We start from the raw sequence: 26,998 nt of genomic DNA, 5'->3' as shown, positions 1-26,998 counted from the left end.
CATCTCTTTTATGATCATTTCTTAGTAATTCATCTCTTAAGTCATTGCTAAAGTTATTCCATGTTCTTGGATCATAAATGTCCAATAGAATAGACTCGTTAAGTTGTTCATCAACAAAAACAGAGATATGTTCATTTTCATTATTATAACCTTCATCATCAAAAAAATTCAGCTTCATCATCATCTTCATTTTCATTGTTTTCAACCAAAATATTTTGCTCTTCAAAAATCTTATTTAGTTGTTCATTCTCTAAACTCTCAGTTTCACGGTTCAAATGACCTAGATTTGCATCATTTGAAATAGAAATTGTAAGGTGTTTTTAAAAAAAAATATGAATAGCACCTTTTTGAAATTTATCATCAATTTCAATTAGTTTCTTTCTTTTTCGTTTTAGATGACCTAATAATTTTTTTTAGACAACATTTCAAGCAATTAAAGAGATGAAACAATAATACATGATGTTGATATTTAACCTTCAACTTAAATTTTGATCAATTTGTTCCAAAAGCCTTTGAACACCAAATCAAACTTGATCCTGAAAAGTAAAAATCAACATGAAAATTAGCATTTTTGAAAAGAATTTGGTTGATTTTTGACTAATAATATATATATATATATATATATATATATATATATATATATATATATATATATATATATATATATATATATATATATATATATATATATATATATAAACTTTTTGATTCATTGATTGTTTGACACTTACAGTAGGCACTTATGTTTTTTCAATTTTCTTGTTGAATTGACTGTCGGCACTTATGCTTTTCCAGAGAGATGGAGAGATTATGATTAGATTGAGATTTGAGAATTAGAAAGAACACATATTCATAAACTAGGTTAAAGTTATGTGACTTTTGAGTCTTAATAAAGAGTTAGAAATCTGATTTTTCAATGATTTGTATTCCCTATTCATTATTTTAATTGTAGTGCACCAATTAGGCTTTTTAGTTGCTAAAATTATGAATATATTAATTGATTTTATTTTAGGGGAATTAATTTATTTTATTATACTCTATATTTTATTTCAGGGAAATTACATTCATTTATTAATTTTGACTATGTAGTGCCCCTATAATTTTGTTAGCCAATTTTAAAAAAAAACAATTCTAACAAGTATTTTCATAATAGAAAATTCTTTTTTAATATATATATATATATATATATATATATATATATATATATATATATATATATATATATATATATATATATATATATATATATATATATATATATATATATATATATATATATATATATATATATATATAATGTGTGCCCCTAAAATTATGGTGTTTTAGACTCCCGCCCTGCGAGTCCGTGCTCAGTGCTACCCCTGTTTTTCAGAAATACCTCTTAGAATAATGGAAAAAATATTTTCCTCTGTTTTGACAATATCATTTGACCAATTGATCAAATGATTGAAAATATTAGGATACTAAGGTATCATGACACATGATATCACTAGCAATTGTTCATCAGGAAATTCATTTTTGATGTCCAACCTATCATGATATTGTACAATTTGGGAGATGTGGCAGATGATATGCCACCTAATTTTAAAAACTCTTCTTGTCTCTAATTTCTAAATCAAACTCTTGCAACAACAACATCCACCTTATCAATCTAGGCTTGACATCCTTCTTATCTATTATGTACTTGATTGGAGAGTGATGCGTATATAAGATCACTTTGATTCCAATCAAATAGGATATGAATTTATCAAATGCGAAAACGAAGACTAACGATTCCTTTTTAGTAGTGGTATAGTTTACTTGAACTTCAATGAAAGTCTCGCTTGCATTGTAAATATAGTGTAATACATTGTTATGTCATTGACCCAATGCAACCCTTATTACAAAATCACTTGTATCACACATCAACTCAAATAATTTTGACCAATTATGTGCAATAATAATAGAAGTAGAAATTAAGGCCTCTTGAGAGTTTCAAACACTTTTAGACATGCTTCCCTAAAGTGATATATCACGTCATGCTACAACAGTTGGCATATAAGTTATGTGAGTTTTGAAAATCTTTAATGAACCTCCTATAAATCCAACATGACCAAGAAAATTCATGACATCCTTGACATTTGTTGAGGATAGTAGTTTCTCATCTAATTACACATTGGTTTGATCTACTTCCAACCGTCTTCTTGGAAACACGTTACCCTAACACAATCCATTCATTTAACATGAAGTGACATTTTTCCCAATTAAAAATCAAATTTCTTTTCTTTCACCTTATTAGCACTAATTTCATATTATCCAAAAATAGAGAATCCATCCATGAAGATTTCCATTGATGTTTCAATAAAATCTAAAAAATAAGACCATTATGCACCTTTAAAAAGTTGCAGGTGAATTGTATAGCCCAAATGGCATCCTTATGAAAGAAAATGTGTCATAAAGGAAAGTGAATGTTGTCTTATTTTGATCATCATGTGAAATAGCAATTTGAGTATATTAGAAAAATCGCTGATGAAACAATAATACCTTTTTCCAACCAACTCATCCAAAATTTGGTTAATGAAGAACAACGGAAAATTATCTTTCCTTATGACCTTATTCAATTTTCTATAATTCATACATCTCCTCCTCCCTATAACAATTCTAGTGGGGATAAGCTCATTTTTCTCATTGGTGACTACTATGATGTCACCCTTCTTCAAAACACATGGCACATGATAGAGAGGAGGAAAACAAGATTAGTTGCTAGAGGTTTTCAACATATAGTCGGTCCAGATTATAAGGAAACATTTAGCCATGTTATCAAATCTAGCACAATCAGGATCATTTTATACATTGTTTTGCATTGTACATTTCAGTTAGGAGGTAAGACAATTGGATATAAATAATTGATTTCTTAATGGTTACCTCAAGAAAACTTTGTTTGTATGCATCACAAGGATATTCTAATTCAAACAAATTCAGTCAATGTATGATTTCCCTTACAACTAATCAGTAGCAAGCTATAAAGAAAATATTAACATATCTTTGAGGTAGAATCAAAATTTTCCCTACACATCAAACATTCTATTGATCTACAGATAACAGGGTTTTTAGATGTAGATTGGGCATACATGTAGAAGATAGGAAATCCATGTCAGAGCTGTGTGTATTCTTGACATTTTAACTTAGAGAACCAAAAGTCACGAAGACATATAACAAACTCATTTGTTATAATTTCAACTATCTATTCATTAAAATAAATTACCATCAAACTCCCTAATGTATCATTTTCTTTTTCAAAAATTGTACTAGTAAAAGGACATATTTGTAAGTAACAAATGTTTAAAAAATTGAAACTAACTTCCTTTTGCTACCTCATTCATTTCCCACTTTTAATTTTTAACTTTCTCACTTTTCTTTTTCTTCTCTTAATTCAAATTTCAGATTTCTTCTACATTTTTTTTCTCACACTTTCTCACTTTCATTTTAATTTTCTCTCTCTCCATTTTCTTTTTTTAAGTATAATAAATAACATAATTTAAACTTCTTTTTAATTTAATGAAGAAGAATACAGAAAAATATTGAAACACAAAATTTATCTAAAATAAAAACATAATTATTTTATAATTATTATTTAATTTATATGATTATTATTCATTTTATAATTATGTAACTCATTTGACATATTTATCTAAATACATTTAATACTATATCAAATTGGATAGAATTCAATAACAATGCACACAACAAACTTTTCATTTTATGAATCCCTATTAGAACAATATCTAACTTTATTTTAGAGCGAATTTTTTATTTTCAAATATGAATTTTTTTTCTCCATCTCAAATTGAATATCATTCGATAAAGGTGCACGTCACTAACTATTTTATTTCAAATGTGAAAATTTTCTTATGAATCATTTATTTTCAAATGTGAAAATTTTCTTTTTCTCTTTAAATTCTTTTTTTCATTTTAAATTTACACGTGTATCTAAATATATTTTATACGGTATTAAAAAAAAAACGCACGGGTATCTTGCTAGTATTTAATAATAATAAAAATACTGTTGGTAGTTTCCATTTGATTGTTACATATTCTTTAAAAAATAAAAATCTAAATACAATCTAAAAAATGTTTCAAATAAGAAAATATTTTAAATAGTGTCTCTTAAAATCAACTTTGCATAACTGTATATTTTTAAAAGTGACTTTTCATTTTGGCAAACAATCACAAAAAAAAATCAATTTTTATTAATTAAAATAATACTTTTTATTTTGTCTCACGTAGGTGTTAAGTTTCAAAACATTCTCACACACTTTCACTATCAGTAGTATCCACCATACACCTGCATAATTATGCAGACAGAGAACTATACTATTACTATGACCACCATACATGAACACCTAAAAACAGAATTTCATATTCCACAATGTTCATTAAGTTCAAACTCAAACAAATTAACACCCAACAAACTTCAAACCATAACATACATTCAGAGAAACCACACAAGACAACAATAGTGAGAACGAAATTCGAAAGAGTTGCGTGTTTTGACACAGCCGCTACAGAAATAACATCCATGACTAGATCTATAAAGGGACTCACTATAGAATAATTGGAAACTTATTGAAAATTTTAAGGCCAAAAGGATAGTGACTTCTTTTGTTGCATGAATTTTTTACTTTATCATATAGAATTGTGTAATTTGAGCTTCCAATTTTTCTGAAGTAGCAACCTTCATTGCTTTCATATCTATAATCTTGCTGTGTTTCTCCCACTCCACTAATAACCAAATTCTTCTTAACCACCATTTTACCTTGGCTATCTTGCACATTACTTAGAAAGCTCTTCGAAAATTCAGAATCCTCGCTCTTAGACTTACTCACATCAAATCCTAATGTAACATTCGAAACAGCTAAATAAGTGTCATTATCTTGGTCTAGTTCATCTGAGTCCAAGTAAAGAGAAAAATTTCTGTTTGTGTCATCAACCAAATCTAGATGCGATGATGGAAGTTTAACACGAATACTATCGTTGAACGATATAATTTGATTCACAGTTTGTTTCTCTCCATTCTTCCTCATTACCATTGAACTGCAGTAACTAAAATCTTGAACAAAACTAGTGGTGATATTACCAAAGGAGGATCTAACCCATCCACTAGACAAAATGGATTTCTTTGCACTAGTCAAGAACGTTCCGTTTAAACCGCTAAAATTGGATACTATAGATTCAACCAAAGGTTTGTCAATGTGATTCACTAGTACTCCTTCCGTTCTAACGCTATTTGAGTCCAACCAAAGATGTAAATTTGCATCTATATACCAAACATTCAATGCATTTGTTACCTTGAACCCAAACAAATGATTCTTTCCATCCAATATTTCCCCCAAAAAAGGTGTAATTTCGATATCATAGGATGGAAGGTCAAACGAACCAATGCCGGTAATTGGTCTCCACAAGAGAGGATTAACCCCTCCAGTGTAGATAACAGTAAAAGGCCAAACAGAACCAACAACTTTATCATCAAGAGTAACTAAAACCTCTCTAAAGGGTCCATTACCAGGTGAATTAGTTATGTTATTTGCAGAAAGATATTCATTTGGAGGATTACTATACCAAAACTCATCATTCTCATGAAATGAAACATAAACCTCTAACACAGCCCTATAAGCATTTTGTGGAACACTGAATTCCTTCAAACCAACATCAGTTGAATTTTGAATATTGAACCACAACCCATCATTGAGTGGGAGATTTCTTGAAATGGGCAAGATCAAATCAGCATGAGAATCACTTGTAAATGCTAAAGGATTAAACTTTTTTGTCTTAGGAGTGTTGACATGAAAAGGGTAAAAGTTAATAGTGATATCAACATGATAAACACCAGTATAAGTTTTGTCGACAATATTTCCTAAAAAAACAGCTAGGGTTTGATTTTGTTGTTGATGATTGAATAACAAAGAATGATACCTTGTGATGTCTTTTTCAACACTCCAAACAATTCCAGTGGCTCTTGGTTCTGCTGTACAGCTTCTGAGCAACTCAACACCACCCAGCCAAACACCAAAAATGCGATCAAATTGTCTTCCTTCACATGTTGCTTTCCATTCAAGAACAATTTTGGAAAACTTTGTGGATGAACAATGAGGGGGAGAGGTGTAATTAGCAAAAACTGGGGGCTGTCCATATGTGTAACCAAAATCATGATGAAGAACATGGTATGAACAAGGTTTTGTTTTTGGGAGTTCAATGGGTTTTGTTACCTCAAAGTATTTGGTTGGTGATTGTGGGGTAAGAGAATCATATGAGGATTTAGATTGAGAAAGAAAATCTGAGTTTAGTTGTTTGAATTTATGTAGATTTGATGCAGAAATTGGGCGGTGAAGAAGAAAGAAAAGGAAGAAAAAGAAGAAGAGAAAGGTGAAGAAATTGGGGTCCATTAGAGAAGAAAGTTGTGAAATTGTAACAAGTGAAGATAGAAAAAACAGAGTCTAGTGAACAAGACAACTAATGTATGGTAAAAACTATGTTTATCGAGGAATCTAAAGGAAGGAGGAGATGTTTATGGTGCACCACTTAGTTAGGTGTTGTATTAGATTCGGATCTTCTACCAAATTGTTTATGTAATGTTTTTATTTGCTTTTATATCATTACAAGAGATTATGTGATTAGCGCCTAAGCAAAGAAATCAACACAATAATTATATTTTTTAGGCCATTAACACAATGAGATACATGAGATACATAGAGTTAAAAAAATACTTGATTCTTTTGAAGCTTACTTCCTAGATGTTCTAAGTTGTAAATATTAATGAGATTAATTGGTATGCATACTTACACTATCGTCCAAGAAAAATTTATTATTCAATCATGTCATATCATTAATTTAAAATTTACAACTTGATGTGGTGGAATACATGATGATGATTGATTGACACTATAAAATTATTTTAGATCGTTAGTGCATATTCTATTTTCTCAATATTAAACATGAATAGTAAATTGTAATATCAATCTAAGGTTAATTGAGAAAAACCTATTAAATTTAATTTTTCTATTATTTTAGCATTCTAATTATATTTTTTAATATATGAAACACGAAACACTTATTTGTTAATATGGTATTGTCAATATGGTATCACAGAGCTCCCAATTTTTGAGACTGCTTCCTTATAAACCCTAACTGACGTCGTCATCAAATTTGTTTTTGTCTTAACAACATTTTCATGTTGTAGTGATATATTTGTGAAGGGTCTATTAAGGATTAGAGAGTGGTGACCCTCAGGAGGGACGCCTATATGTTGTGGAACCTTATTTTGCAAGTGATAGACTTTTAAACAAGGACATTAACTTTTGATGATGACAACTAACGTATTATGATAAGTAAAGCGTGAATGATTAAACAGATAAAGATGCAAACCTATCTTTAGGGTTTGATAAACTTGAGTAATCCAATGATGGCAAACAAAGAATGCAACTAAAATCTCATCTTAATCCACTCGAGAATGTGTTAACATAAAGAGTAATATCTGACAAAGTCTTGAAACATTATGGCGATCTCCTAACTTAGTAATGGTGATCTCTTATTTTAGTAATGAGTGAACGATGTAAGGCAAAATAATTTTATCGTAAAAGCATAGGGCTAAAGAGCGCGCGCACACACACACACTAAACTATTTTCAAAATACTTTACTAAAAAAAATATTATGAAAAATATCTGGAAGTTGTGTTGGGTGAACTAGTAGCAGTCAAAATAGCTATAGGAGAATTTTTGAATTTTCTAATCAATTAGAACATTTGTCCAATCGATTAGAAATGTGCAAAATTAAGGCCCAAGTTATTTTGAAGGTGCCTTGATTATGTGCAACGAATAGAAATCTTAAACTTCATTTTTTAAAACTTACAAACGATTTGTTACATCTTCTAATCGATTAGGTATATGTGTTAATCGATTATATTGTTACAAAATGCGTTTAACGAAAATTCCTTTTTTAGCCAACCTCAGACCTATAAATAGATGTTCCATTTTTTGTTTCAAATCATCCAGAATCGTGTTTTGACACTTTCATCTCTCACACACACTCTCTATCTCTAAACATTTCTTTAACTTTTTGTCACTAGGTTTTTTGACAAAGTGCTTTTGTGAGAAACGTCATTTTGTGAGTGATGTCTTTTTTGTAATTCTAGAATGGATATAATTGTAAAATTCACCAAGGGAACCTTTTGTGTATACCTTCGTTGAATACTGTCCAATTAGGGATTTTGTTGAGTTAAAGTTAAACCTGTAAAAAGCTTATGTTTAGGATTTAGTATTTCAATCCTAGTTTAGGTTATAGATGAACCCTTATAAAATCTCTTAGGTTTTTGGTCATCCCGATGTTAAAACCAAGATAGGTTAAAGCTCATGCTAGTACTTAAAAGCTTCATAGGTTCGAGATCAGTCTGATGTTAAAATCTCACAGGTTTTTGTTAGCCCGGTTTAAACTAAGGTATTAAGCTTAAAGGTTATGAAACTTGAAGACTAACCGCTTCAAGGATCCGTGTTTGTGGAAAGAAGACTAATTGCTTCAAACCATAATTTAGGAAGGAAGATTTGCCATTTTACTCTCAAGCTCATTGTGAAGAAAATATGCAAACACACACATCCATCGTCTTGTATGTTATGATTGAAGATGAATCATAATTTCCTTGTATAAAGGGGTTCATGAGTCTTTCCTGGTAAAAGCTCTCAAAGTATTATTGAAAATCTCAAGATCAATTCTTAGGGAGATGAGTAAGTCCTTTTATTTTTGACCAAACCTCTATGATTCTTGGTGTTCCTCTTTTCCCTTAACTCCTTTTTATTTCCGCAACTTATTTTTCGCATTTTATTTTCCACTGCTTAGGTTTTGTTAAAATGGTTTTAAACTCTGATTTCATTTTCTAAAGTTTTTTAAAACCAAGTTTTTCCAATGCCAAATCCCCCCCCCCCCCTCTTATGTGTGAAGTCTCAAGTCCAACATATGTCGCCCTCAATTAGGAACCATCTTTCCCTAAGCGCCACCTACTCGCCCAGTCATGGAAAATGTGGTAAAACACGTTCTTTAATTAGAGGGAAGTCAGAGTCAAATGACTAATCCGCATCTCCTTAGAAAATACGGATTCAACGGTCCCCCATTGACTTAATGGGCAATTATCAATCCCGAGAAAACCATAGGCCTAAAGGCCTCTATAAATATATCCTCCCTCCCAAGGTTAGTTAATAGGAATGTCACCTTTAGCGAAGGAGAAGATGCCAAGGCAGTTGAAGTTAGCTATCTCATAGTAGACGCCATGTCGCCCATTAATATCATATTGGGTTGACCCATCATCAATGCACTAGGGGAGCCATATACAAAGATAGATTGTTGGGATCCCAGGATGGGTGTGGTCAAAGAGATAATCACACCCACAGAGGACTTGAATGAAGTGAAGATTGGCTCATCATCCCATCATGTGACAAACTTAAGCACCTCGCTAACCAAAGAATAAGAGCGCAAACTAGTCGACCAACTCATTAGAAACATTGATTTGTTCACCTGGACTTCATCTAACATGCCAACAATAGACACCTGAGTGATGTGTCATAACCTCACCATTAACCCATTGGCCAAGCGAGTGGCACAGAGGAAGCAAAAATTTGGCAAGGAGAAGAGAGCTACCATTGACGAAAAAGTCGACAAGTTATCTAACCTCAGGTTCATCACATAACCAATGTATCCAACATGCTGGTTAATGTAGTTATAGCGAGAAAAGAAAAAAACAAGTGGGACATGTGTGGACCTCGCCGACCTTAATGTTGCATGTCTTAAGGACTCATATTCCTTGATGAATATTGACCATCTGATTGACGGGTCCTCAGGATACCGCATGTTAAGCTTCATGGATGCCTACTCTGGGTACAACTAGATTTGAGAGGATCTCTTGGACGCTCATAAGATGACCTTAATTTTAAATCATGACAACTATTATTATAATGCAATGCCCTTCGTCCTCAAGAAAGCTGGCACCACCTGTCGTGGCGCAAAAAAATACCACGGGCGCTCGTACACTCGAGATAATAACAGAGTCTCCATCAAATTTTATTTATTCCCAAAGGAAAGGGAAAATATCGATAAAACCCTTAAAGAGAAAAGAAAATGGTTATCCCAACCAAATTCAGGTACGGGAGTCGATTATGCAAGGGGAAAGTATTATCACCTCTCACATTTGTTGTACTCAACGGGAACCGTTTAGTTAGCTCTGCGATGCGAATGCTAGCTTTCATTTGTTTCTTCTATTTATTAAAGTTTGAAAAGAGAAAGAGGAATAAAATAGGGTTTTTTATTAGGGTGTCTGACGAGACGTTGAATATTGCTCATACGTATTGTAACACCCCGGACAACTTTCAGGATTACCGATTGACCCCCACAAACCAACACGGGTCTTTTCAGCATGCTTTGTACTCACTCACACGCTTTCTAGAAAACTTCCCAGAAGGTCACCCATCTAAATACTACTCTAAGTCAATCACATTTAACTATGAAGTTCTTATCTATTAGGCTACCGAAAAGAAGATGCATCTTATTGGCATAGGTAGTACCAAATAATCCTTATAAGCCTACCTTCAACCATGCAGTCCCTTACCTGTATAGCCTTAGGATCTCTCTCATTCTGATGTGAATTAGATTTTTCCTTAGAAGCTGTTAGAAGTGTCTCATTGTCATGCCTTATTCACTGACAACCACTCCCTCGCCCTTGGGTGTAACATGTAACCATTATCTGCCCTCTTTAGTCTCGGATGTTACATGCCTACCAGCTTCTGCTTGGTTTGTCCTCGAACCACATCGTACTAGGAGAGGTCTGACTCTGATACCATTTGTAACGCCCCATACCGCTTTCAGGATTACCGACTGACCCCATAAACCAACACGAGTCTTCTCAGCATGCTTTGTCCTCACTCACACACTTTCTGGAAAACTTCCCAGAAGGTCACCCATCCAAACACTACTCCAAATCAAGCACGCTTAACTATGGAGTTCTTATATGTTAGGCTACCGAAAAGAAGATGCACCTTGTTGGTATAGGTAGTACCAATTAATCCTTATAAGTCTTCCTTCAACCATGTAGTCTCATACCTGCACAACCTCAAGATCCCTCTCATTTCGATGTGAATTCGGTTTTCCCTAGACTCTGCTAGGAGTGTATTATTGTCATACCTCATGCACCGACAACCACTCCCCCGCACTCGGGTGTTACATGTAACCATTTTTCGCCCTCTTCGGCCTCGGGTGTTACATGTCCACCAGTTTGAAAACCAACTTGATCCCTTTATTTCCTCTTTCAGTTTATCTTTCTTCATCTCAAAAACCTCTCCCCCTCTCTCAAAAAACCTTCGTCCTAAACACCAACCATACACCAAAGCACCACCCAATTGGATTAATCACGGTGGTGCTCACGACGACGATGAAGAATAATGTTGAACGTTTTTCGTAGCTTACCCAAATCTCCTTATCCTTTCTCAAAATCCAAAACTCCATTTAGCGATGAAAAGGTAACTTTTTTTTCTTCTCTTTGTGCTTTTAATTTTGATCTTTTGCTTCTCTTCTTCTACTCCATTGCTTTTGCGTGTGGTGTTGTGATGAGAGGGGCCTGAGCTCAATCCTAAGTAGAGGTTCAGTATGAAGCTCTAATGGCTTATAAAGGGAGATTTAGGTGAAGGTTTAGGGGATTTGAGTGTAGCGGTTTTCAATCTCAGAGGTAGCTTTTTCTTTGCAAATTTGTGATTACTTCTCAATATTGTTAGAGTTAGCTTAAATGGGGAATGAATTACATTTTGAGAGTGTGAGCATGTGAAGATTTTCAAGTGTGTGAAATAAAAATATCTTGGTGAATTTTTAGTGTGAATTGTGTGAGAGCGAGCTGGAATTATGTTGGGTGGATTCATGTGAAGTTGAGTTAGGTATGTGAAGAAAATGTAGTGGAATTGGCCCTACTTTTATGGGATTGGAGTGGAAGGACTCGTGAGTGACATGTGTGTAGAATTTTTGAATTGTGAATGAATTTTTCTTATCTTATTTATTTAATTGTGGTGACTTGGTAATGTTTACTCATGAACCTTTTGTTTTACTTTTTTACTGTTGTTAATTCTTTTGCACTCATTGGCTTTGTTTATTTCATCTTCAACTGATAATTGTTTATGACCCAACAAAAATATTCTAAATGCATCCATATTTCAATGTTGCAAAATGAAATGGTATAGTGTCCCTTTTTTTGGTTGTATTTTGTTGTGTTGTTTGAACTTGAATGGGACTATGTTGGATTGGCTCTTAACTGATCTCTCTTTTTCGAATTTCGGCTTAGGTCTCAAAATGGATATGGCTTGGAAACTTATGCAACAAGTCAAAGGGAACAAGGCTTTGATCTTGGGGTTTGAATCATTTGAACACCAAGTCTAGAACTTGTAGCATTAGGCTTGTAGAAAATTTTGGTTGTATTGTTCATGAACTTGTTGTATATAATTTGAAAATTTTAAACCTATACCATTTGAATTTGTAATTGAAAAAGGGAATGAAAACATGAATTATGAAGTGATGAATGAAATCAGGTGATGAACTTTACTTTTTAAAATCTAAACTCATAATTCCAAACTAAAACCCTAAATGAAGTCAATGTTAAAATATGAAGACATGAATTAGGTAATAAAATTGAGAAAGAGTTAGCAAAGCCCATGGATTAAATTCTTCATTTAACAGGGCAAGGAGATTCCCACAATCTTTCCTAAAATCGTCCCTGTTGATAGGAGTTAACCGAGAGCTGAGTTCTTTCAAACCTTCAAATTTAGGAGACTTGTATTTGAATGAGTATGTATTTTTTCTGTCTGAACTCATTTTTCTAAATACTTGTAGTGACAATCTCTTAGATCCCCTGAAATAAAAATTCACATGCTAAATGTAAGACCCCAATTTTGTCCCTAAGATCCCTCATGGCATCATAGCATAGCATTGCATAGTCTCAAGGATCATTTGAGCATCTTGGCTTCCTTGCCCTTTGGTTGGGATCTCCTGTGAGTGGTTTGAGATCACCAGGCATGCTTGCACTATATATCATTGCTTTTCTTGTTTTAATCACTAACCAAAAGCACAAAAATATGTCATCTAACATTTGTTTTGTAGCTGAAGCAAGCACAGGTCAAGCAATTTAAGAGCACCCATTGTACAAGAGCTGATGGTATTTTCTTGGTGTGAGGACCACATGATTATCATATTGAGCTTATATGAGCTAGGTTTCATTTTGAAGCAAATTCCCCAAGTGGTACAAGCCCAAATTCATCAAAGCATGTCAAGGTCATCTAAGGACCATATAATTAATTGTGCAGTCAACTGAGGGCTTTGAGGTGTGAGAAATGATTTGAGACATCCCATTCATGTTCAAACAAGGCCTAATCATCATGTCAAACATCTACCTTGAAGATTTTGAAGTCATTGCAAAAGTTTCCAAAAATGGAAAGTGACCTGTAATTTCAAGTTTCCAAAAATGGCAAGTTTTTGGTCCACATTCAACTTGCCTTTCCAACATCAAAGAAGCTTCAAATGAATTTTTGGTGAACATGAAAGTTGAATATATTTCTCTCCTATTTTCAAAAAATCCTATATCATGATCATCTGATAATTGGTTGAGAAGTTATGGCCAAATGATTACAAAGTATGCATGGAAGTTCAAAATGCCATAACTTTAGATTCAAAACTCCAAATTGGTCCACTCTTTTTGCAAAATGCTTGTCATGACCAAGAGATTCCAAATCAACCATTGCCTTGCATGAAAGAAGATCACATGACCATTTGTTCACACATGTACATTTTGGAGGGAAAATTGGTAATTCAAATTTGGTGGATCACACAAGCAAAATACCAATGCCATATTGATCCTTGGATGATTTTAAGTGGATTTGCACCTTGCATGGCACTGTTCACGTACACATGACCACATGCTAAGCACACTTGCCAAATTTGCATTACACCTCATATTTCCTTAATCAAGATTAACCAAGGCTTAATTGTGATTTGAGTGTGATTAAGGGATCATATATAAGCGAAATCATAACTGCATTTGCCATATAACAACAAATTTCAGATCTCAAATTTTCATTTCCCTCCAATTTTTCTCTCCTTTCAAATTTCATTTTTCTTCACACAACTCTTCAAGATTTTTTGTAGATTCTTCATCCTCATGGAATTCTGAGCAAGGATCAACCATTATTTGTTGGAATTGAGCAAGATTTGAGCAGATTCATAAGCATGAACATGAAGATGGAACTTGAAAATTGAGCTGGATTTGAGTGCTTTCAACCATCCTTTCTTGTACAAAGCTTCTAATCCAGGTTGAGGAAGAAGATCTGGAGCTTGTGGACACTTGATCACGCGTGTAAAGTCACTGCCATCTCAAACAAGGTGAAATTCGACTCTCTCTTTTTGCCAATTCATTGCCATGATCATGTAGAGCTTATTACATTGAGAACACTGATATAATTTGTTTTGAAAATGGATGAGTATTGAGCGTGATATATGAACTGAAAGTTTTGATGTCAAATATGTTTCCCTTCGATCCGTTCGATTCATGATGAATTAGGACTAATGGATGTGATATTCATGATCTACATTGAAAGACCTTTCCAACCATATGCATTTCGTGCGATTCTGGAAAAAAAAAATTGAGCTCCGCCGTGTACACGGTCGAAGAAGATGGTTGAAACCACCGTGCGCCGCCGTCTGCAAATTACCTAGGGTTTACGTACCAAACGCATCGTTTCATTCAAACGCTTTGAACCTTGCGCGCATCTGTTCGATTCCTGGCCATTGCGTTTTGGAATTTTACTTGAATTTTGTTTTCCCTAGCGCGCGCGAGTTCGAGTCTCTGCTTATGCATTTTTTATTTTGCTTGTTTTATCATTTCTTGACCTTAGGCGCATCAGTTCGATCCTGGCGCATTGCTTGTTTCTGATTTAATTTTTGTATTATCATTTGCCTTGCCATGCGTGGGTTCGAATCTGGTGGATGCATGTTGCTAATTTCATTTCAATTCCATTTTCCATATTATTTCATATTATTTCTTTTTTATTTCATTCAAATTTCAAAAATCACTAAAAATAGTAGGATAATCCAAATTGATCCCAATTTTTTTCACATTCTTGTTTTGATCTCTACTTTTTTATAGGATTTATTTCATGAATTGTGTGTTTCTGGATTTTTAATTGTAATTTTGTGATTGAACATTATGCCAAATTTGACATGTTACATTCATTGCCTGGTGAAATGCTCATCCTTAATCCAACTGCTTTGAAATTTTGCATGCTTGATCCTAACATGTGATATGATTTTTGAGCTTTTGTTTGGAATTTTTATCATACGCTATCACTGTTTTGGACACATGAAGATATGTTGTGACAATTTGTGTCACATTTGTGGTATTCAACTTGTGCATTTTTGTTTACCTACCATTTGAACTCTTCTGGATTTAATTTTTTGCATGATGTCTATTCATAACATGTTGAGTTCACATAAAAAAATTCATGATCATTGGATGCTTTTCTGTTTTGATTTGGATTTTCTAATTTGGATGTCCAACTTTGTGCACATTGTTTTCCTTTGCATGACATGAATCATTTGATGCATCTACCTTATGAATTGATCTTGGTCCTTTTGAGGACATTTTCTTAATTGTTTGAACTTGCTTTGTGCAAAATATTGAGTTCTGTTTTCATCATTTGATTTGGTTTTGAACCTAGTCTTTGTACTAGTGTTTTGTACATAAACTAATTGTGCTTTGTGTTTCAGGTTTGGACATTTAGCTTTGATGTTTGGTTTGATCTCACTTTGTGAGACACCAATGCCTTTGAGTACTAACTCTTGCTGTTTTGTAGGTTCTAATTGATGCTCATGAGTTCACTTGATTGCTTGAGCATTGTCCATTAAGTTGTAAACATTGGATGGTTTCACTGTCTGTTTTCTGATTGGTTGTCTGAAATACTAACTGTTGAGCTTTTGTACAGGTACATTAGTTGCTAGCTAGCTTTTGCTTAGCCTTTGCTTTGGAGTGTGGTTGATACACCACTGAGGTAGTTTATCCCTCTTACTCCATGTAGTCTGGAAGTCCTGCCACCTTTTTGGCAGGCATTTTGGCTGAAGTCCTCCTTAAGAGGCTCTGTTTGTGATTGTTTACATTTGTGCCAAAGACCTCTAAATGAGGCATGTTATTTGATAAGTCCTCCTAAGTGAAGAGGCAATTGACAGATATAAGGGATTAGCAATCAATCCCCTGTTATTCAGTGAGTCGTTCATTATGCTCGCACTACGTGCTGATGCTCTTGAACAAGTACCCAAGATCTTGTTTAGAGTCTGCCAAGTGGAATAGGGTCCCTCTTTCTGGATCCCCACGCTTTCATTATCATTGAGCTCACCCAGGCCAGGGTTAAGAGCATGAGGTCTCATCCTCATTTCCATATTTCATCAGCTTCACCCTAACTCTCAATGTTAGTGGTTAAGAGCTCACAGATCACCTGAATACAGTTTGGCTTGTTTGTCGAGGTTGATATGACCCCTCTTGACTAAAGCCCACCTATTTGATTGAGCCTCTTGTTTGTATATAGAGTGTGATGCATTGTTTGCTTGATTGCTTTGCATGTGTTTGCTTTTGCTCATTTGTTTGTTTTGAGGAGTTAGATATAAGTCCATCTATTGGCATTCTGTTTCCTGTTTGTTTTAAGGAGTTAGATATAAGTCCATCTATTGGAATTCTATTTCCTGTTTGTTTTGAGGAGTTGGATGTAATCCCATCTATTGGCATTCTGTTTCCAGTTTTGTTGTTAGGAGTTGGATGTAAGTCCATTGATTGGCATTCTGTTTCCTCTTTCTGTGGTTCTCTTACGAGACTTGCTTATGCTTTTGCCTTGTGCTTGTTCCAAAGGAACTTACTTGGATCATCTCTATGATCTCGAGAAAGGAACTCCTATTTGTGGTTTTATTTCCTTAACCCTCACCTCTTGCATGCTTAACCTTGATCCTTTTCCATCTTTAACCCAAAAAACCAAAAACTTTTGTGCAAACATTTAACTTGTTTTCAACATTAGAAACCTAGGCCTTATGCCTTTGATTTTCAAACTTTCTTTTCATAATACTCATTTTGAATTGAATCTTTAAATCAACTTTGACCATTTTGTACATACTTCTAATTGGTTAATGCAACTCACTCAAATGTGTCTCCTTTGTGGCTCCATGCCCACTTCTTAATCAAATTTTTCATAACCTTTAGCTATTAGGTTTGAGTTATCTTTTTGGTAGATATAATACTCACCTTTGTCCTTAGTGATCGAATTGTAAGACTTCCATGCTTATTATAGAGTTAACCCCTCACTAGCATGTCGAAGCTATTCTCACATGGTGGACTTGTGGTTTTTCAGGTCGAGTTTTCTCCCTTTGATAACAAAAGACCTTAAGGCTTTTGGACCAATCAATCCACTCACTGTTTTGAAATTTTTTACCCGAACTACGGGGTTTTGATCCTTATCTTTCATGAGAGGGTACATAGGCAATGGGTTCATCCATCCAAACACAAAATGTAAATAAACTTATATATTCTTTTCTCATCTCTTCAATCATGTTTGCACAAAATATTTTCATAAACAATAACCTTTTGCAACAAGCGTGAAAAGGGCTCCCTAGGAGTACCTAGGATGTTGTGGGTGCCTAACACCTTCCCATGACATAACCAACCCCCTTACCCAGATCTCTGACCCTCTTTTACTAGTTTTGTTTGTAAAACTTTATAGGTTTTTGTTCGCTTTCTAACCATTCCTTTGGATAAATAGAAGTGCGGTGGCGACTCGACTTTGTATGATTTACCTTGGATTTAGTCAATATCTCCAATGGTAACGAATACACCGTTACACTAAAGTATTTTCATGATGAAGAATGCAATGCATAAAGGAATATGTTTCACGGGTATTGGAATAATCCATATATAGCTGTTCACAGAGGAAGGTTTCAGGTATCCTTGAAAAGTGATCCCCACATGGGTAGGCTCATAGAATTTTCCTGGTTCTCAGAGTCATGGATCCTTCTTGGAAATATTATCGCTACAACGACTACTCGTTAGACAATAATATCCCTAAGAGAAACTATTCTAGGTGAGGTCTTCGCGTTGAACCAACGAGTCCTACGTCTCATAGGTCAATGCTACACAACCATCGGCTCTAAGGTCCTAGATACGATTCCCAGAGTAACGGATCCTACTTGAGAATATTATCACCATAACAACTACTCCTTAGATATCAATACCCTAAAAAGTATCTATTATAGGTGAGATCTTCGTACCAACCCAACGAGTCATACGTCTCATAGGTCAATACTACGCAACCATCGACTTCAAATGACTAGTTTTGGGGTTCTATACAAAAATGTCCCTAGAGTCACGAACCCTAATTAAAAATATCATTTCCATAATGACTACTCGTTAAACAATACTCTCAATAGGATCTATTCTAGGAGGGGTTTTCATGCCCACCAAATTAGTCCTACGCCTTGAAGGTCAAACACTACATAACCACCATCTTATGCTTAAGTGTTGAAATTCTAGTTAACAGACTATCGATGTCACACAGGATGTTATGACATCCGATTCTGCGCAGACAAGAATGTTTACAGCAGGTAAATGTAAGTGCAGTAAATAACACAAGGAATTGTTTACCCAGTTCGGTGACAAACACACCTGCGTCTGGGGGCTACCAAGCCAGGGAGGAAATCCACTATTAGTATTATTAATTCAGACCTTAAACCAACTGTTTAATCCTATCACTTAATACCTACCCAATGAAATTTCAATCTTAAACTAAGATAAGAGTTCCTACTCACTCCCCCTCAATCACCACAGTGATTACAACCTTTAATTAGTTTAAAGTTAAATGGCGAAGTTATACTTCAAACAACTCTTGATTGTACTTAACAGCTTTAATCAAGAAACACAACACTCACGCTTAAAAGCTTAGAGTGACACAACACTTACAACTCAATGAACACCCTAGTCCAATGCAATCATCTAGGTGATAATTGCTTGGCTCACAAGTTACACCTAATACAAGACACACATAAAACTACATCAGTGAAGTATAATGGAACAATGAATGCTTCACGCTAAAAACCCCTAAGTTATGAAATCAGGATTGCCATCCTTTTATATTGCAGCACTTGGGCCTTGTACTTGTATTTCCTAAAAATAAGGTTAAGCAAGTTAACCTAATTTCCACATATTAGGATTCTAACAAATAGGTTATTTGTTAGGTCCATTAATTGTAGCTTAGTTGTTAGTTTCCTGGATTTTAGCTCAGCTGTTAGATTCCTGAAAAATAGCCTGAGAAAAATACTGAAACAGAAAAACTAACCATCCTACAATTTAACATATGCTGTCAGGAATGAATGTCATAAAATTCAGTTTGACGTCCAGAACATAGACCATATGCTAGGTCTGTTATTCTCCTGAAAACAGACTGTACTAAATGCTGAACTATAAAAGACCAACCAGTCTATACTTCAGTATCAGCTGCCAGAGATAAATGTCATAACATCCAGTTTGACATTAAGACAATGGGCCATATGTCAGGTCTGTTATTCTCCTGAAAAACAGACTGAACTCAATACTGAGCTACAACAGAAAAACCAACTATTCTATAGTTCAGTATCTGCTGTCATGGATGAATGTCATAACATCCAGTTTAACATTCAGTAAATCCTGTATTAGCTAATCCTGCAGCATGCTACTCAAGCATGTCATGACATCAGTCAAGACATCAGAGTACAGTTAGTGTTTTAACATAAAATGCAGCCAATCAAACATCTACAAAGCATGTCATGACATCAGTCAAGACATCAAAGTACAGTTAGTGTTTTAACATAAAATGCAGCCAATCAAACATCTACAAACTCCCCCTTTGGCAAATTTTTGGCTAAAAAAACTTGGCATCACAACAGAGTTCACAGCAGCGGAAAACACACATCCTAGCAGAGAATTACCATAGATAATACACTCAGAACAGCAGCCCACTCAGCACACATAGAAGTTAAATAAAAACTTCAAACATCAGCACACAAGTAGCAACACACAAGGAAGTTAAATAAAAACTTCAAACAGCAGCACACAAGGAAGTTAAATAAAAACTTCAAACAACAGCACACAGCAACACACTCACACTCATCACACATAGAAGTTGAACATCAAGTTGCAACACAACCTCTGGATTAGAGGATCTTCAATATCTGTTCAAGCACATAGCAAATCTGTTGTCCTGGGGCACAGGTGTTACTCCCCTTTTTTGTCAAAAATGTTGCCAAAGCAACACTTAAAATTACAGAACAAAACAAAATAAAATTACACAGAATTTTTCAGAAACACAGGAAATGATTTATTCATCTGACTCAGAGTCAGCATCATCATCAGTGCCATCATCAGGACTGGCATCCTCTTCACCCTCTGTACTTTGTCTTGCAGCTCCTTCTGCAGCATCAGCAGCTTCACCAAGTGCATCATCTTCAGTCATCTCCAATTTGATAATCAAATTTTCCAAAGTGAGCTTCCTTGCCTCTAACTCCTTGCATGTTTCTTTGAGTATTGCAATGACAACAACTTTACCTGGTTGATTGCAAACACTTGATGTCTCTCCTGTTGCCATGGCAATGTCAGGAACATGCTTCCCTAGGAACAGTTTATGATTGAAGGCCAAAGGAATCTCTCTTCTTTTCACAAAATCATTTTCTGTTAATATGTTTGGAAATTGATTCAACACAATACCACATATGAGGGAAGGAAAGTCTATAGGCCCCTTCACACTGAAGCTTCCTGCATGCTTCATGGTTTGATAAAAAATGTAGGTTCCATAGTCAAACTTGGCTTTGGTTCCAACGACATATATGAACTTTCCAAGCATTACAGCCACTGTAGATTTGTGATTGGTGGGCACCCAGTTAGCAGCTCCAATTTTGTGCAGCATAGCATACTTGACACTGAGTTTGCTGGCCACCAACTTACCTTTTAGGGGCCACTTCCTGACTTGATTAGCAGTGATGACTTGACAGATTTTGTTGTCAGTCGCCTCAAGCTCAGGTTGAGCTACATCAGGTCTTCCCAAATACATGTTGATTACTAAGGGAGAAAAGTTCACACACTTGCCTCGCACGTATACTTTTCTGAATTCCCTAGACTTTCCATCAACACATTCCTCAGACACATTGACAATAAACTCCTTTACTAAAATCTCATAGCACTTTGAGAGCTGAGTCACAGTTTTCATTAACCTTGCCTCTTGAATAAGGTCTACAATCTCCTTACATTCCAGAACATTCTGAGCCAGTTCCCTTTCCAAAGTCAGCCTCTTGTGATAAACATACTTCCACCTGTTCACACTAGAAGCAAAATGGAATGATATGTTCTCAATTGGTACCTCAGGGACACTAGCTGCCAGCTTGCTAGTGGTTGGCTTCTTCTTTGACAGAGATGTTGTGACATCACATGGGACATCTGAGTCAGACTCCACCACAATAGACTTGGTCTTCATTTTCTTGGGCACCCCTTTGCTTCAAGATTTTGTTGGACCATGCCCTTTCCTCTTGAGGGAACTCTCTGCCACCTTTGGATTGGGAGAAGTTGACACATCAATCTTCCTTTTTGAGGACCTCTGCACCACTGTTTTCTTTTCTCTCCTAGTCCTAACCCTTTTGGCTATGCTAGGGACAACTGAGGTCAACAACTCATTATCAGAAAATTCCTCCAGGTTAACTGTTTCAGCTTCACAGTTAGGATTGTCACTGACATCATGAGTGACACAGACTTCTTCACTACCCACATTCTCTAAGGGTTTGTCAATATTTGACCCCTCATGAGCATCAGTTTGCTCAGCATCATCAGACACATTCTTTCCTAAGGAAACTGTATTTTCTTGACAAGCAACATTTTCCGGTACAATCGTGTTTAAGGGAACTGAGACCCCAAGAACCTTATGATTACCAGACAAAATTCCAGTCACCATAGTTGCAATGGCATTGTGAACATACCTGGAGCCTTCTCTGGTTTGTTCATCAAGCGCGATTGCTGAGGAGAAGCCTGAGACAATTTCTTTAGGTCTTCTTGCATGTGAGGTATTCGCAGAGTCAGACACAGGATCTTCCCTGTTAGGGTTGCATGATTCAGAGTTAGAGGAATCAGACATGGTCGTGTAGGAAGATGAGTCGGATTGGTGCGACATGATGAATATCTCAGAGGAGAAATGAAAAGTTTCTTTGAGAGAAAGCTTGCAAGACTGAAAGTTGAAACGATGGAATAGGTAACGCTTGTTGCACGAGCGATATCTATTATTTGTTGACCAATCAGAGTGAACTATCAAATGTTTAATAAGTTGACTTATTAAACAGTAAATAACTAACATCATTAGTTGCTATAATTTCTCAGAAGGACACATTCCCACTTTACCCCTTAATTTGTCAACCTGAGTAACATCCAATGTCATGACATTCTGAGTGACATTGTACTCAGTCTGCATCTGGTTCATCCATACCAGTGGGGAACACCTGCTACCAGATGCTAGGTACTTAGCTTCTGCAGTGGATAATGATACATAATTTTGTTTCTCCCTTGTAACTCCACCATTTTGATGAGGACTAATAGGTGAGGCCAACTCTTGTCTTTCAATCTGCATAGGTACCATTAAGTGCACGCGTACCAGTTCCAGAAGTTTGGAAGATTTTGGATGTCCCATCTTGGGATAGGGCATCTTGGTTAGCTTGCCCACCTGACATTTTCCACAACCTTTTCTTTCATCCATAAGCAGATTTGGGATTCCTCTACCTGCTTCCTTGGATATGATCTTCTTCATTCCTCTTAAATGAAGTTGTCCAAGTCTTCCATGCCACAGCTTCACTTCCTGCTCTTCCTTGGCTAAAGGGCACTTTGAGGAGTAGTTTGAGACTTTAGATTCCCACAGATAACAGTTATCTTTGGATCTGGCTCCTCTCATAACTTCCTGATTGCATCCATTCATCACCACACATACTTTCTTAGTGAACTGTACATTGAAACCTTTATCACATAGTTGGCTTATGCTAATAAGATTAGCAGTTAGTCCTTTTACTAACAACACATTACTCAGTTTTGGAGCTCCAGGACAGTCCAGCTTACCAACACCTTTGATTTCTCCTTTAGCTCCGTCACCAAATGTCACATACCTGGTAGTATGAGGTTGTATATCCACCAATAAGTTACTCATCCCAGTCATATGTCTTGAGCAGCCACTATCAAAATACAACTCTTGTCTGGTAGATGCCCTTAGAGATGTGTGAGCTAGTCTAGCAACCCATTGTTGTTTCTTAATGGGGGCATTATGCTTAGATGCCCTCTGCTTAGGTCTGACTTGAGGTGTCTGGTTAGCAACCCATTGTTGTTTCTTAATGGGGGCATTATGCTTAGATGCCTTCTGCTTAGGTCTGACTTGAGGGGTCTGGTTAGGATAACCATGCAACCTGTAGCAGAAGGGTTTAATGTGACCAAATCTACCACAGTAGTGACATCTCCATCTCTGAAATTTCTTCTTTTGATGGTTACTCCTCCTGGTTCCCTGATGTTATGACATTGGTTGTGACTTCTGCTTGAGTTTCTGAACTTCAGCCTTTGAGATTTTGAGTTCAGTTGAGGATTTCTTACCAAAGCCTAAACCAGACATGGTTCCTGACTTCTGTCCCACCTTTAGAATCTCTTCCAAGGTGTCAGTTCCTTTATTCAGCATTCTGATGGATTTTGTCATTTGTTCTAACTTAGATGTCAGCAATGATATCTCACCATTTAGACCATCTATGACTGTCAGATGCTTCTGTTTCTCAGCTTCCAGCTCCTTGATGAGTTTCTTCTGCTTTTCTCCTTGGATACACACTTCTGCACTTTTGTCACATAGCTCTTTATATGAAGCAGCAAGTTCATCAAAGGTAAGTTCATCTCCACTTGAGTCATCATCAGAGGCACAGACACTAGTTAATGCAGTGACATGTTTAGCCGATTCTCCTTCAGATTCACTCTCAGAATCTCCTTCAGACCAGGTGACAGATAGCCCCTTCTTTTGCATCTTGAGGAAGGTAGGGCATTCATCTCTAATGTGACAAAAACCTTCACATCCATGGCACTGGATTCCCTTGCCTTGGGTGACCTTTTCTTCATATTTTGATCTTCTACTGATGTCAGATGAAAAGTTCTTGACATTAGGTCTGCCCTTTTGATCAACCTTCTTTATGAACTTGTTGAACTGTCTTCCAAGCATGGCTATAGCTTCTGAAATGCTTTCATCACCTCCAATATTTCCTTCTTCTGAATCCTCTTCAGTATTTGATACAAAAGTTATGCTTTTGTTCTTCTTTTCAACATCCTCACATAAGCCCATTTCAAAGGTTTGGAGAGAACCAATAAGCTCATCAACCTTCATATTGCAGATATCTTGAGCCTCTTCTATAGCTGTGACCTTCATGGCAAATCTCTTTGGCAATGATCTGAGAATCTTTCTTACAAGTTTTTCTTCAGCCATTTTCTCTCCTAAGCCACCAGAAGTGTTGGCAATTTCAAGAATATTCATGTGGAAGTCATGAATAGTTTCATCCTTTTTCATCCTCAGATTTTCAAACTTGGTGGTTAGCATCTGAAGTTTAGACATCCTCACCTTGGAGGTACCTTCATGAGTTGTTTTGAGAGTATCCCAAACTTCTTTAGCTAGTTCATAGTGATGCACCAGTCTGAAAATGTTCTTATTTATTCCATTGAACAGTGCATTCAAGGCCTTAGAGTTTCCAAGGGCTAGTGTCTCTTGCTCCTTGTCCCACTCTTCTTCAGGAATTTGCAAAATGATTCCATCTTTACCTGTCTTCGTTGGATGTTCCCATCCTTTGTTGACAACTCTCCAGACCGTGCTATTTAGAGACCTCAAGAAGGCTATCACACGAGGTTTCCAGTCATCATAGTTAGAACCATCCAGCATGGGTGGTCTATTTGAGTATCCTACATCCTTGTCCATGGTACTAGAAAGTAACGTCCCTAGATCTCACCCAGAAATTAACAGGCAGGGTGCCTGCTCTGATGCCAACTGAAATTCTAGTTAACAGACTATCGATGTCACACAGGATGTTATGACATCCGATTCTGCGCAGACAGGAATGTTTACAGCAGGTAAATGTAAGTGCAGTAAATAACACAAGGAATTGTTTACCCAGTTCGGTGACAAACACACCTACGTCTGGGGGCTACCAAGCCAGGGAGGAAATCCACTATTAGTAGTATTAATTCAGACCTTAAATCAACTGTTTAATCATATCACTTAATACCTACCCAGTGCAATTTCAATCTTAAACTAAGATCAGAGTTCCTAATCACTCCCCCTCAATCACCACAGTGATTACAATCTTTAATTAGTTTAAAGTTAAATGGTGAAGTTATACTTCAAACAACTCTTGACTGTACTTAACAGCTTTAATCAAGAAACACATCACTCACGCTTAAAAGCTAGAGTGACACAACACTTACAACTCAATGAACACCCTAGTCTAATGCAATCATCTAGGTGATAATTGCTTGGCTCACAAGTTACACCTAATACAAGACACACATAAAACTACAGCAGTGAAGTATAATGGAACAATGAATGCTTCACGCTAAAAACCCCTAAGTTCTGAAATCAGGATTGTCATCCTTTTATATTGCAGCACTTGGGCCTTGTACTTGTATTTCCTAAAAATAAGGTTAAGCAAGTTAACCTAATTTCCACATATTAGGGTGCTAACAAATAGGCTATTTGTTAGGTTCATTAATTGTAGCTTAGTTGTTAGTTTCCTGGATTTTAGCTCAGCTGTTAGATTCCTGAAAAATAGCCTGAGAAAAATACTGAAACAAAAAAACTAACCATCCTACAATTTAGCATATGCTGTCAGGAATGAATGTCATAACATTCAGTTTGACGTCCAGAACATAAACCATATGCTAGGTCTGTTATTCTCCTGAAAACAGACTGTACTAAATGTTGAACTGTAAAAGACCAACCAGTCTATACTTCAGTATCAGCTGTCAGAGATAAATGTCATAACATCCAGTTTGACATTTAGACAATGGGCCATATGCCAGGTCTGTTATTCTCCTGAAAAACAGACTGAACTCAATACTGAGCTACAACAGAAAAACCAACTATTCTATAGTTTAGTATCTGCTGTCATGGATGAATGTCATAACATCCAGTTTGACATTCAATAAATCATGTATTAGCTAATCCTGCAGCATGCTACTCAAGCATGTCATGACATCAGTCAAGACGTCAGAGTACAGTTAGTGTTTTAACACAAAATGCAGCCAATCAAACATCTACAAAGCATGTCATGACATCAGTCAAGACATCAGAGTACAGTTAGTGTTTTAACACAAAATGCAGCGAATCAAACATCTACAAGTGTTTTCTCAGACTCGGGTATAAAGCATTCCTCACGACATGCCATCAACCGGGAAATTCCAATCACCATATGGGAAACCAAATAGTAGATGAAAAAGTAAAGATAACACCACATAAATATGAATGACAAAGAAATCACATAAATAAAGCAAACATTTAACACAAGAACAACCGAACAAGGTTTGACTCTCTTTAGGTAACTAGGTCCCCATCAGAGTCGTCAGCTGTCGCGACACAAAAAAATACCACAGGCGCTTGCATGCTCAAAATGATAACAGAGTCTCCACTGAAGTTTATTTATTTCAAAAGAAAATGGAAAATATCCATAAAATCCTTAAAGAGAGAATAAAATGGTTGTCGCAACCAAATTCAGGCTCGAGAATCGATTATGCGAGGGAAGGTATTAGCACCCGTCACATCCGTTGTACTAAATGGAAACCGTTTAGTTAGCTTTGCGAATGTGAATGTTAGTTTTCATTTATTTATTCTATTTATTAAAGTTTTAAAAGATAAA

The 26,998-nt window shown here is 35.7% G+C and overlaps 2 protein-coding genes across 2 annotated transcripts; both read right to left on the bottom strand.

Annotated features, from left to right (window-relative positions):
• Positions 1-4,375: 4,375 nt before the first annotated feature.
• On the bottom strand, positions 4,376-6,592 carry LOC127092397 (peptide-N4-(N-acetyl-beta-glucosaminyl)asparagine amidase A). Its single transcript, XM_051031258.1, has one exon. The coding sequence runs from the start codon at positions 6,420-6,422 to the stop codon at positions 4,584-4,586; it is 1,839 nt and encodes a 612-aa protein (XP_050887215.1). The 5' UTR covers positions 6,423-6,592; the 3' UTR covers positions 4,376-4,583.
• Positions 6,593-20,427: 13,835 nt separating this feature from the next.
• Positions 20,428-22,227, bottom strand: LOC127093609 (uncharacterized). The gene is made up of 3 exons (XM_051032552.1): positions 21,770-22,227; positions 21,188-21,415; positions 20,428-21,067 (listed from the first exon to the last, which is right to left on the bottom strand). Exons 1-3 carry the CDS (start codon positions 22,225-22,227, stop codon positions 20,428-20,430), a joined length of 1,326 nt encoding a protein of 441 aa, XP_050888509.1.
• Between the last annotated feature and the right edge of the window lie 4,771 nt (positions 22,228-26,998).

Source organism: Lathyrus oleraceus, chromosome 6 (assembly GCF_024323335.1).
Source record: "Lathyrus oleraceus cultivar Zhongwan6 chromosome 6, CAAS_Psat_ZW6_1.0, whole genome shotgun sequence".
NCBI lineage: Eukaryota > Viridiplantae > Streptophyta > Magnoliopsida > Fabales > Fabaceae > Lathyrus > Lathyrus oleraceus.
Note: the sequence above shows the minus strand (reverse complement) of the source record. Positions and strands in the feature narration are given on the sequence as shown.

Excerpts from the sequence above, each read along its gene's own strand:
- LOC127092397 (XM_051031258.1), bottom strand. The coding sequence starts at position 6,422 with ATGGACCCCAATTTCTTCACCTTTCTCTTCTTCTTTTTCTTCCTTTTC.
- LOC127093609 (XM_051032552.1), bottom strand. The coding sequence starts at position 22,227 with ATGTCTGATTCCTCTAACTCTGAATCATGCAACCCTAACAGGGAAGAT. Across the intron at positions 21,416-21,769 it reads GAGGAATTTTCTGATAATGA|GTGGAAGTATGTTTATCACA; the intron begins GTTGTTGACCTC and ends TAGTGTGAACAG. Across the intron at positions 21,068-21,187 it reads AAAGTATACGTGCGAGGCAA|GAAGTGGCCCCTAAAAGGTA; the intron begins GTGTGTGAACTT and ends TAATCAAGTCAG.